We start from the raw sequence: 13,526 nt of genomic DNA, 5'->3' as shown, positions 1-13,526 counted from the left end.
AACTTCAATCACACAAACATTTTACCTACATAATATCAAACTATCAAATATACCAAATGTTACTTTCATCAAAGTACTGATTTTCACACTAATGCTTTGCAAATTCTATGGAACTGGTAATATTTTCAGCCAGCCAATCTTTAGTCTAAAAAGAAAAAAAAGGAGAAACCAGCCTGCCCATAGATAGGCTAACATTCCACAAACCAGTGCTGAAGCACCAGTCAGGAAACCTTACACCTAGTCTTTAATCTCAGCACCTCGAAAACAATTTGTAAGATCAAAACTCATTTTTAGTATTTTACACTAGATTTTACTATCTTGTGAGACATTTCTATCCTTTCGAATGTAGAACCTCGTACACAATTAGGAGTCAGCTACTTTATGCCTATAATTTGGCAGATTTTAATTTCTAGTTAGGTCATTTGGTCGATAAAGCATGTAATATTATAAAGGAAAAGAAATAATGTGTATATAAAGAAAAACTGATGCTAACCTAAGTGAAAATGAAAATCGTATAGAAATGAAATATGGAGGAAGCCATAGTGTCTAAGAATTAGCCAGGTTGGCACTTTTATTTATAGCCTTATTGAGTGACACCTGATATGCTTCCTAGGGGTTTACCTGCTGACCAATGAACCGTCAACCACAAACACAGGGCACACATCCTCTAAAGTAGGAAAATTAGCATTGCTTCATAATTTGGGTATTTCAATGTATTAAAAAAACAAAACAAAACTTTGCCCAATATTTTAAAAATATTGTGGCTTTATAAAGTCAGAAAGCAGGCAAATCACTAAACCTTTTTCATGCTAGAAACAGGTAGACACCTGAGTCATAGAAGGTTAGGCAGCACAGACATGAGAGCGGTGAGAGATTTTATTTGTTTCCTTACTCCCATCCAAATACCTTCTGAGAAACATAAAAGCATGCACACTGATGGTATTATAAAGGAGAGCTATTGGAGCCCCTAAGCTGCAACTCAACAGTAATATAAATAAAATCTTAAATTACGTGAAAGGCTTCACATGTAGGTTGTCAATTTTCATAAAACAGTTATGCCAAGTCAAAATTAACATGTTTAAGAGACGCCTTTAATTTTTCAAACATTTTGATACAATTTACTTCCAATTACCACTTTTTATAGACTTCTCTTGAGAATAAGTACAGTGATAATGTTCAAAAGATCACATGTAGACCACTTGCCCTGTTTAAAAAGAATCAGTTATATCCCTGTGATTCCAATGGTACTGTCTTTTAAAATTCAAATGCACAGCACACACATAATATTTAAAGATTTGTTTTAATTTGTGTGTGTAAGCATGTGCATGTGTCTGCCCATGGAAGACAGAGAATGTTTCAATTCCAACTGGTCTGGAAAATGGGCTTTCGTGAGCCTCCAAGCAGGTGCTGGGAACCTAACCCTCTGCAAGAGTGCTCTCTTAATGGCTGAGCTGTCTCCCCAGTCCCCAGCCATCCTTTAGCCTCATAACTTGTACTTATTTTGATCTTGTCAAAAAATGCTCTACTAGGACCGCTAGAAAATGGATTTAACAGAGATGTGAGGTTGATCTCAACTTCACTTTTTAAGTAGAAGATGATTACAATTCGGCACAATACCATGATGAACAAGTTTATTTGTTTTTAGGATACTATATTCTGTGGATGTGTGTGTATTGTCTATGAATATACATATCCATATGTGAACATACACATCCATATGTGAATATACATATCCATATGTGAACATACACATCCCTAGTGAATATACATATCCATATATGAATATACAAATGCACAGACACCAAGTGACAGCACGTGACTCTTCAAAGATGTTTGAAATGGCTCATTTTCTGGTTTTAAGAAGACAAATATAAGAGGCAAAATTTCCCTCAACTTAAAATTTATTGTGATTTAAATGGTCTATTTCAACTTGATCATTGGTATAATTTTGTGACAAAAATCTGTATGAAATATGCAGAAATGTTACCTTAAAGGACTAGTAGGCAATCACACTTAAATTATAACATAAAAATACAGCAAATCAAACTTTAGAAAGCCTCCTTCCATAGGATACACCATTCTATGACTGAGAACAGTGTGATTTGGTCCTGGAAGGTAGCTCTCATTCACAGGTGATATGTATCAACAGTGTGACTCCACAAAAACTGAAGAGAAATAACATTTACCCAATCCTGATGTTTCTTGACATAAACAAATGCAAGGCGCTTCTGTAGTAGCCAAGGAGGCTAACCCACAGGAGTCAAGGGGAATGCCCCTTTGAGCCAGGCAGCACTGCCTGCACCCGAGCAATGAACAGCACCACTAGAGGACACCAAGCCAGAGGGCAAGGGCTAGAACAAGCAGCAAGCAACCATGAGTGCACACGTTCCAGACCAAATGCAGTGCCAAAGCAAAGGGAGACAGGCAGAAGGCACGTGCTAGGACAGATAGTCAGGATACTGGCAGACTTCCAGCACCTAGAGTTCTGTAAATGTCCCTTTCAATATGAAAATAACAGGGACCCTTGTGTTTATAAGCAGTCCAGCACAGATGCTGGGAGGCACTAACTCAGTAGCTCAGGCGCTGGGCTATTTAAAGTTCTGCCAGATGAGACAGAGTCATAATGGAGCTTCAACTCCATATGGACACTTTACACATTATTCTCTGTAGAATAGGGGTATGCAAACTAATCAATTTTAATAAATATTAGAAATGTTTGTTATTTTGCAAATATAAAGAAAATTAGCTAAATAGAGCAATATAATAAAAATATACACTAGACAGATTCTTTTCATCATGAATACTTTTCACCTTTTTCTTTGAACATTTCAACACATAATTACAGTATCTTTCATTGACTTGCAGAATTTAACGAAAACCCAGTATCACTTAGCTTCGAAATATAAAATACTTTAGTGATAAGAGTTTGAGCTGCCAAGTAATCAAAATGGAAGGTAATGGATAGTGAAATATGTTATAAAGTAATGTTAAAATTCAGCCATCTGAATTATAAACATCAAATTATACAATCCAAATAATTTTCACAAGTGGACATTAGTTCATGAAGAACATAAAAAAATAGCATAACTCCACTTAGCTTACATGTTTCCAGCAACTCCAACACCTGAAAAGCCAGCCGTGTGTGTTTGCCCCAAATCAATTGCATGTTGGCTGTGGTCACTAATTCTATTTTATCCAGTGTTCAATCAACAAGACTTTTTAAAAAAACTTCTTATTTAATTCAGGAAACAATGTGATGTAATGTGTAGCCATCAGTAAGAGACAATGACTGGAGCACGCTACTTGCTTATGTTTTAATAACAAACCAGAGGCAGCCAAGGAGGGTTCCATACAACCAGGTGCCCACATACAGTTTCCTTCCAGACTCTGTCATGAGCATGACAGCAGTCAGACTACCCAAGATCAACACTGATGGTAAAGTCTTCTTGACACTTAGTCTGGAATGAACACTTTCCCCAGGAAATTTGTTTCTTCTTTCTGGATCTGGTGAATCATAGAATTCTATAAGCAACCTATGGCCAGAATGAAAAACAGAATTGATACTTCCACTTTTAGGCACTTTGGTGTTGAAACAAACAAACAAACAAAAAAGTCATCTACTGGATACTAAATACTTGCTGAGCAAGTACAGTTCCTTAGAAAACCCAGGTGAGTGAGGAGCCATCAGAGGTGGCAAGGCAGGATGCTCACTATTAGTTTACAGGATTGTTGTAGTCTATCCTTACCATAAGGGAAGCGAAACTCAGAAAACTTGGTTTAAGCCTTTGATGAGGACTTTGGGGATATATATATGATATGTTTATTTACTTTTATGTGAATGGGTGGTTTGTTTGTGTGTGTACCATGTGCATGTCTGGTGCCTGCCTGCAGAAGCCATTGAAAAAGGACTTAACATACAATTGTGAATCACCATATGGGTGCTGGGAAACAAACCCAGGTCCTCCGGAAGAGCTGCCAATGTTCTTAACTGCTGGGCCACCACTCTAGCCCCATTTTTTTTTTTTTTTTTTTTAAACCTTTCCATCTGTAAGAAGTTATAGCAACCTGATTCATATGACTAATGACCTACCAGCTTCACTTCTTCCTCCCATAAAAAGTAAAGAAAAGGGTTGAGGCTGTAGCTCACCAGTAGAGTGCTTGCCCCTGTGTGAGCCCCTGGATCCCATCTCACAAAAATAAGCTTTCAAAGAAGTTAAAGGAAAGAAATTCTTATGTTTTTGGTTGTGAGCCTAGCCTTTAACGGCTGAGCCATCTCTCCAGCCCAGGAAAGAAATTCTTACAATATACATTGAGTTTTCATCCTGTGGCAGTTTGAATAAGAATGTCCTCCACAGGTGTGGCCCTGTGGAGAAAGTGTGTCACTGGGGGTGGGCTTAAGGTTTCAAAATCCCATGCCAGGTCCACTCTCCCTCAATCTCTCTCTACTGCCTATGGGTAAGGATGTAACTATCAACTATGTTTTCAGCACCATGCCTATCTGCTGCTCCCATGCTCCTCATGATGATAATGGACTAAATCTCTGAAGTTGTAAGAAGTCCCTAATAAATTCTTTTTCCTATAAGAGCTGCTTTGGTCATGGTATCTCTTCACAGCAACAGAGCAATGACTAAAACACCTCCCAAAAGTTCTTATTCCCATATAATTATAAAAACAGGAGAGAAAAATAAAGAATGCAGTTTGTTAATTCTCCCCTCTGACTTAAACATGAAAGGTTATAGCAGCAGGACAGGACATACCGCACAGAAAGTACTCCTATTTCCTTATGGGAACATTCACAGATGACGAGTTTGATGTAGAGTATTTTAAGATGTGTTACATTCATTTATGCCGTGGACCATTTGTGTAATGATGTAAAGATGTGTTGCATTCTTTTATGTTGCATTTGTTTAACTCTGAAGCTGTGTTACTTTGCTGGTCTAATTAAGAGTTAAATGGTCAATAGCAAGGCAAGAGAAAGAGAAAGGGAGCTGTCAGGCAGAGAGAATAAATAGGAAGAGAAATCTGGGAAGAAAAGATTGAGGTACAAAAGAAAGGACAACTCCAGGGGCAGCCACCCAGCTACACAGCAAGCCATGGAGTAAGAAGTAAAGAAAGTACACAGAAATAGAAAAGGGTAAAAGTCAAGTGGCATAAGGTAGATGGGATAATTTAAGGAAAGCTGGCTAGAAACAAGCTAAGCTAAGGCTGGGCAATCATAAGAAAAAATAATGAGAGAGGAGAGAGAGGAGAGAGAGAGAGAGAGAGAGAGAGAGAGAGAGAGAGAGAGAGAGAGAGAGAGAGAGAGAGAGAGAGAGAGAGAGAGAGAGAGAGAAACCCCCACATATGTTTAAGTGTCTATAACACAAACAGGTGGGTATTAAACACTGCCCAGGCAGGTAGGCCACCACGACATAAGCTTTACAGTGACTCATAACAGTGTAAAACGTGAGCATGTAAGAATAGAGTAAGAGTTAACTTGAGTTCATAAAAAATATTCTTGAAACAATACAAACTTTAGTTTCACTTTAGCTGTGCCATTAGCTTTAGAAAAAGCCGCCTAGTTGACCATGTTAGAGTTGTCATTGTACAGACACCATCAGTGCACTGATGTAGAAATGTTGAACTTAATTGTTATACAAGGACAATACACCATTAAACATGTTACACAGGAAGTATGTAAGGTCTTGTTTATGCATGTTTGATTAGTATTTCCTAAATAATGAAAACACCTCTTTTTCAAACTGTTTACTATTGTGAAATTTAGTTGAACTGCAGTTTATGAATGCTGGAAATGTTACCACTTACTTATCTTTTATCTCAAAACGCTCATGAAGCCATTTTTTCATGTGTTCTTGTTCCTCTGGAACTTCATTTTTGTCTATACGATCAAAGTGAATATGAAGTTTGGGACACTGTTTGCAGAGAAAATCTAACAAAAAAGAAAAAAGATTTCAGGTCTTACTATTCTAGAATTCATGATTACATAATGTAACACAGTGAAAACAAAGCAATAAAGACCCAGAAAAGTTGGGAAAAAACTATAAACTTATGACTTGCAGTATTAAACTCCTTATCAGTATACAACACTTACTTAAACCTGTGTCAACTATCACTGGCTTCTAGCAGCTGTACTGGAGAAGCACCCATGCCTCCTCTAGATACAGAAATGCCATAATGAAACCTATCACTTTATATACTAACTTAAAAATTAAGTTGAAAAATAGCTACATTAAAATCGTTTACATTTTACTGCTTTTTTTCTCTTTCATTGTCAAAGTCAGTTCCTTCCTCAAAGTATGTAAGAAAACTGGCTGGCTTTGATAATCAAACTGCTTCATGTTCCTATTGTTTAACAGGAAAATTATTTAATACAAGGGAGTGTGGGGTCAGGGAGACTGCAGATTTCTTTAAAAATATCACACTGTGGTGTGGTGTGCAGACATTTCTCTGAGTGTGTCTTCCTTCTGCCTCTTCCTCCTTAGTGCTGGGATTCTGAGAGCTCTTTTGTATGTGGTGAGTATGCACGACTCTCCTCTCTCTAAAGTGAATACCCTGAAAGGGGCTGGAGTCCTCCACCACTCCTCTGTTCACATGCTCAAATGCTGAATTTGTGACTACAGTTACCTAAACTATTCTCACTCAAAGCCTTTTGCTTGTATGACACAGAGTATAGTTCTGAGTCCTTAAAGGGCACGGTTTCTTCTTGTACAACAATACAAATGTCCTTTCCAACATACTATAAATTAGGCTCAACACCAAAAAAAAAAAAAAAAAAAGGGTGTGTGTGGGGGTGGCATGGAGCCGGGTGTAGTGGCTCGAGTTCAAGGCTAGCTTGGTTTACATAGTGAGTTCCAGGAGGGTCAGAGGAATCCTGTATGGAAAAATAAAACCAAACCAAGCCAAACAAGACAAAAAACAAAAACAAAAACAAAAAAAAAACAAAACAAAAAAAAAAACCACACACAAAAAAGGCTACACTGACCATCACTTTACTCTGGCACTACTTGCTGAGCAGTTTGTCCTCACATCTTTGTAGATCTTTCCAGTCTCATATGTGAACCTCTGGCAGAAAGAAGCCAGGTTAATGATCTCTACAGACTTATCAGAAATGTGAAATTTAGAATTATGAGTCAAATTTCAAATCTATACATTAGTAACCACCAGTAAATGAAATAAAGGAGGCCAACTTCAGGGCTAGACAGTCTTAACACAGGGGTAGCTCAATCAGAAGGATTGCAAATTGAAGTCTAGAGCTAAATAGCAAGACATCATACCTCCCCAGGAAAGCAATGAGTATACTCACTAATTAAAAAGAAAGAAGAGTTTATACCTTACCTGTATCATGTACTATTTAAGCCTCTAATATAAAAAAAAATGTGGACTTACCAGTCATGGACGGTGAGATTGAGTATTTTCCTGACCCTTTCTCATTCCCTTCGTAAACCACAGTGACATCATAAATTGCATCCAAATGACTCTTCATAGAATCAAAAGCAACATGAGTTGCCTTTACTCTTGGTGTCAGCACGTGTTTTAATACTGGAAGGCCTAGAAAGCAGGTGGATTCAGTGTGGTCATGATTAGGAATATATTAAGTTCAACATCTAAATTACTTATCAGCTACCACAAATAAACAGGGATTAAAGTTTATCGCCCTATGCTCACACTTATGAGCTAGCTATTGAGGTTAGAATGTTCTCTTGCATTGCCATCTTTACTTAGGGCAAAATGCACAGAATATATTCATTAAACATCAACACGAAGGAGACACCTGATGGAAGCTGGGGAAGGCTACTCCTCAGGAAGCTTATTACCCAGTGAGACCCCTTCTCTTGGGTTAGCCCTGGCAGGAAAGACACCACTGAGGGTAACAGCATCTTGCCAACTACTCAGTTTTTAGAAGTAGAATTCATCATTGCCTCTACTCTCTTCTGCTGCTCCCTCTCCTTGACTTGAGTATGCACTGAGAATTTCACAGGAAACACCAGGTCTCTCTATAATTTCAACATCGACTAGGGAGAACCCAATTTGAAGTTTCTACTGCCTCTTTCCAGGGAAAGTGGCTACATAAGGAAGAACAGCTACAACATGGTGGGACTGTCCAAAGAAGAATTTTTAAAATGCAGGGTGATGTGGGAAAGAAAATGATTCCCACAACCACATATCTGACTTCAGTCCCAAGGGCAGAAGGAGAGTAATTTATTCACAAACTTGTACCAAGGTCTGAAAATGCAAATAAGCTGGGAAACTTTTCTTGTTAGCTAAGTCCTTCTTTGCTATTATAGGCCATCCAATCTCAGGACTTTTACAGAATCACCCTGTCAAGTTTGCAGGCTGTATATCACCTTGACCAGATTGATTGATCAGTTGGTTGATTGATTGACTGACTGATTAGTGGATGGATGGATAGACCCAGGCTGGCCTCAGATTTATGATCCTCCTACCTTAGATCCCAGGCACTGGGGTCATAGGTATGCACTATCATTTCTGGCTTAACAGTATTTTCAATAGATGATTAGGCCTGGAAGCCCAAAAAAGCACATGAAACGTGGTATCAACATATGAGAAGAAAAATCTTAGAGCAAATTCTTGCCTATCTGCACCTAGTAACATCCAGTCCACTAATGTCTAATTATTATAGCCACACACTTTATCTTGACTTAAAGTCAGATTTTTTGACTGCCTTTGCTCTTCCGAGGTAAAACAAGGATGTCTGGTCTAAGATGTGAATGCAAAAGGTTACTTGGCATAGAATGTGGTTGCTGCATGTCCTGCCTGAACAACAGAATACTTAACTCGGGAGATAGTTACTTGATGTTTTGGGTATTGAAAAGGTAATTATGCTTGCTTGTTTTTGTATCTTGGTAAGGAAGTTTTTTGCCTTCTCCCCTTTTTTTGATGGGAATATACAAAGACTATGCACAATAAACACGGACATTCAGTATTAACTGGATTGCCCTCCTGACTCTATCCTGTGTCTCTAGGTTTTTTCTTCAGTATCTTTACCTGCTGTGCCTCAAACCACACTCCCCTTCTCAGGTATGAACCAGGCAAGTCAGCTGGATCTGAATGAGGCCCCCCAAAGACAGGTTCTTACAGATGGCCCCTCAATGTGGAGCATAAACAAAGTCTAGTTACTACATAGAACTAAGACAAAGCCTGGCCCTTCTGTGATTTCACAGAAGGAAATTCTCATCCTAAGTCAGACAGCACACTGTCCTCCTCTTGTCTTCATGTAGAAAAAACTATGATTTCTAACCAAGTGCTTCTAAATTCTGAAGCATACCCTATCCTGAAACTTGAAGTCATTAGCTAACTGATCCTTCCTAGTGTGTTTATCCAATTCCTAGATATAATCTTAAAGGACTTGTATGAAAATACCACAATTGACCCTTATTTTATGGACTAATTTTAAAGACTAATAATTAAGAAATGAAAATTGTCTCAAAAATGTAGACAAAAATATCCTTGTTGATATCTAGTTCCTGCTCTGGTATCTCTCTGCTTTGTTTTCCTCTACAGGTCTCCTCAATTATTCTGTTCTATAAACCACACTTCAGAAATAGGGTAAATGGGGTCAAAAGCACAGATATACTTGTCATGTGTGATGTAACTAGAGGGCTGATTAAAGACAACCTACCTTCCCTGTAGGACTAAAGGGATTCTACTACACCCTTTGGTCAAGGTTCGCCCTCAGAGACATAGTGGTGGCTGGGTAACTAGACACAAGTTAGAGAAACTTTGGGAATAGGGGCTGTCAATTAAGAAAATGCCTCCCAAAGAATATGCCTGTAGGCCAACCTATAATGCCTTTTTTTTTTTTTTTTTTTTAATTGATAGGTGACATGGGAAGAGCCAGCTCACTGTGGGAGATATTACATCTAGGATGGTAGTCCTGGGTTCCATAAGCCAATAAGCAACACTCCTCCATAGCCTCTGCATCAGTGCCTGCCTCCAGGTTCCTGGCTGTTTGAATTTCTGCTGTCTACCCTCCAACATGGACTATGATGTAGAACTGTGAGCTGAAACAAACCCTTTTCTCCCCTGGTTGCTTTAGGCCAGGGTATTTTATCAGAGCAATGGAAATCCTAAGGTGGCAGAGAGTTTATCAAGTTTAATGGCCAGAGAAATGAGAAAACAAATAAGGTTGTTGAAGTCTCAGAAATGAGAGGCAAAAACAAATGGGCTTAATGGGGCTAGCAAGATGGCACATGGGTTTTCTTCATAACACATACTTCTTAAACATACAGCTATGGTACATAATGAGTTCTGTCTTCGCAGAGTGAGCAAATCCCACCTTCTTGATCTTCTAATATACTTCTCAATATTAGCTGAGCCATTACTAACAGACTTGCGTGCAGTGGCGCCTCATCTGCACTCTCCGATTATTACACATACACTTCTATTTCTGTATATGATACACATATATTTGTGTATGTTTTTTTTAGGTTACATACCAGTCTTTATACTGAGTCACTCGCAAAAGTGCACTTTCTTGGAATAATTGGTTACTTATATTTTAACTTAATTCACAGCATGGGAATATGAGCCATAGCAATGTGAACTAACCTCTGTGACACACACTAAGAATCTGCTTAACTCTAAAAGATCAGTCATTCTTTCATTCAGTTCTTATAAGAAAAACACATTCTCATGGGCTGGAAAGATGGCTCAGGGGTTAGGAGCACTGACTGCTCTTCCAGAGGTCCTGAGTTCAATTTCCAGCAATCATACAGTGATTCACAACCATCTATATTGAGATTTAGTGCCCTCTTTTGACATACACACAGAAGACTGTATACATAATAAGTAATCTTAAAAAGAAAAAGAAAGACAGTCAGACTTATTCTCCATGAAAAAGCTAAAGAAAAGATCATTCTTCTCCTCAAAAAGTATTTTTCTGAATATAGTTAAATTTTTACTTACCCCTTTGAGCAGCAAATGCCTGACTGGCTGAAAGTAGTTTTGTCTGTGTTTTATTATACCTTGTTCCCTCTGGGAAAATCACAAGGTACATCTGTGGGGCACAAATAAACTTTAGTGTGTGTGAGTTCATTGTTGTGACCACTGTCTTAGCAATTCAAATTGTTACTGCTGCAGCAGGGTTTCATACGCTCAGAAACTGTGTATTCACTTACAAATGACCTTTACTTTGTAGAGATTCAATTAAGGCTGACCACAACAAAGACTATAACAATACACAGCTCTACATTTATGGTAAAGTCAATCTTTAAAAATATGAAACTGTTTAGGAAACAGTTTTAAAACATGCTAATAGTCACTAATATAAAATATGGACGCAAAATGCTGCTGTGATTAATGACTACGCCCTCCAATTCCCCAAAATAAACCATGACATGTTTGCACATATTAACTTTACATGTTAGTGGAAGCTGCCATATGCCTGCACAAACACAGAGTGCATTATCATATCCAACCTCTAGTCTTCCTCATTTATAGGGGGGTAGCTAGCAAGGCTAACAGTACATCTATCTTAAAACTGCTTATGAAATTTAGTATTTGCATTTCAAAAGGCTCATACAGTATTCTACTACATAGAGCTCTCTGGGTGCATTTTACATGACTTACTTTAAGTTACCTCATACTCATTACATTAAACTGAAAATACAGTATCTGCAATCAAAATGAAGTAGCAAGATAGATAATAAGTCATCAACTGATGGAAGTTTATATACTTAATATCTTGGGAAAGTAAAAAATAAAATTAAGGCCATGTAATAAGAAAACTCCTACTTGAGAAGTGAGTGGTGTAAAACACTTAATTTGCCAATAGACAAACTCATTAGGAAAACAGAATAATATAGAAAAATAATAGGATAGGGATTCATCAGACAACCATGTTCAAATGATCCCTAATACTATTTCCCTACACAGCTAATATAAGAAGCAATGTTTTTTTTTTCCCCCTGAGCAATCTGTGGATATAAAAGTTCTTCTAGATGAACCTACAGAATATAAAATTGTTCATGAAACAAGCTAGCAAAGAAATGCGGTGACTCATCTAAAAGCTGGTATCCTGTGCAGCAGCATCCCTGCAAGTTTCCATTCGCTTTGTCCCCAAATGCTGGCATTGTGAAGAGCCCCCAGCTGTGGCATTATGCTGAAGGAAGTCACTGAGGGGCAGGCCTCAAGAATTACAACCCAGTTCCACTTCCTGTCCCACCCAGATGTGAGCAAACAGTATCATCCTCTGGTGGCCTCAGCTATGTTACAATGCCACCAACAAGGCAAGGGTCAAAATCAAGCTTTCCCTTAAGCTGCTGCTTATTAGAAATTTATCTGGGGCTCTAAGCAGAGTGGGTAATATAGAACATAGCACAGAGAGTGGTGTTGTTGCTATGGTAAACCTGACTCCATGGCTCTTAGGCATTTTGGTCTTAGGCCTTCAGAGATGTTTGAGGATAGAATTTGGAAGATTTTGTAGCTATTATGTAGAGCACCCCTAAAACACTGTAACCAGAGCTTGACTGGCCAATCTGATGGCAGCTTAGAATATCAGGATGAGAGAAATGCAAACAGTGGGCCAGGTTCATGATGGTTCAGAAGAAACAGTGAAGATAGAGGTTGTGCCAAGAGACTCCTGTTGTTACATTCTAGAAAGAAGCTGACTGCATTTTACCCATTTCCTGATAATATGAGTTAGGCTGAATTAAAAAGCAACAGATTAATTTGGTAAGGGAACTCTCAAGACAATAGTATCCAGGTTCTGGTATTACTACTGCTCACCACTCTTGGTCAGACTTACAAGGAGAAAGAACAGAAAGATGTGGGGGGAAATGTGTGGTTTGGGAATGAAAGGAGAGTGAGCAAGTTACAGACAAGGGAAATGTGAAGGAATCAGCTATACTAGATACAGGTTAATGCTGGTACAAGAAAACCTCATGTTCTAAGATGCCCTCAGGGCAAAAGACTCCATCCATGGAAGGGTTCAGCCTATAAAAAAAAAAAAAAAAAACAAAGTAATTTGAGTTCAGAGTTTGAACTGAGAAAGCCTCAGCAGGGATTGTCTCCTCAAAAACACTCAGGAAAGCATTTTTTGAAGTTACATTTCAAAGGCCAGTGAAGTCCAAGGGGACCAGGCTGTTTTCTTGAAATAGCATCAGATCTTGGTAGCAGCATCAAGTAACATTAAGAGTAAAGTCTCCTGAAAGCCCATCAGACAAACATGTAGCAGGGTTGGATTCCCTGCATGGAACTCCATAGTGGGCTGTTCTTTTCAGAGACGAAACAGAGAAGGAATGATCTGGGGGAGAGGGGAGATGTGTGTATGAGGGTAACTGGGAAGAGTGGAGGGAAGGGAAACTGCTGATGGGATATATTGTATGAGAGAAGAATAAATTTAAAAGGAATCAGGCAAAATAACTGTTTCTAGGGCAGTTGCCAAGGATGAGCTACTTCCAAGTCTTATTCCAACAATCTTTTTCTGAGTTTGTCTGTTATACTATGTAAATAAGGTCAACTACTCCATTAATTGAAAATCATGATTTTTTTTCTTTGTACCTCCT

The 13,526-nt window shown here is 38.4% G+C and overlaps 1 protein-coding gene across 1 annotated transcript in view; it reads right to left on the bottom strand.

The window, feature by feature from the left end:
- Positions 1 to 3,300: 3,300 nt before the first annotated feature.
- Positions 3,301 to 13,526, bottom strand: part of Agpat5 (1-acylglycerol-3-phosphate O-acyltransferase 5) — a 40,210-nt gene continuing 29,984 nt past the window's right edge. Inside the window, exons 5-8 of the mRNA XM_051182083.1 lie at positions 10,927 to 11,017; positions 7,387 to 7,548; positions 5,806 to 5,929; positions 3,301 to 3,533 (exon numbers count right to left, since the gene is read on the bottom strand). Coding sequence (XP_051038040.1) covers positions 3,308 to 3,533; positions 5,806 to 5,929; positions 7,387 to 7,548; positions 10,927 to 11,017 — 603 coding nt within the window. The 3' untranslated portion in view covers positions 3,301 to 3,307. The remainder of the gene's footprint in view (positions 3,534 to 5,805; positions 5,930 to 7,386; positions 7,549 to 10,926; positions 11,018 to 13,526) is intronic.

This window comes from Phodopus roborovskii, unplaced genomic scaffold (assembly GCF_943737965.1).
Source record: "Phodopus roborovskii unplaced genomic scaffold, PHOROB, whole genome shotgun sequence".
Lineage (NCBI taxonomy): Eukaryota > Metazoa > Chordata > Mammalia > Rodentia > Cricetidae > Phodopus > Phodopus roborovskii.
Note: the sequence above shows the minus strand (reverse complement) of the source record. Positions and strands in the feature narration are given on the sequence as shown.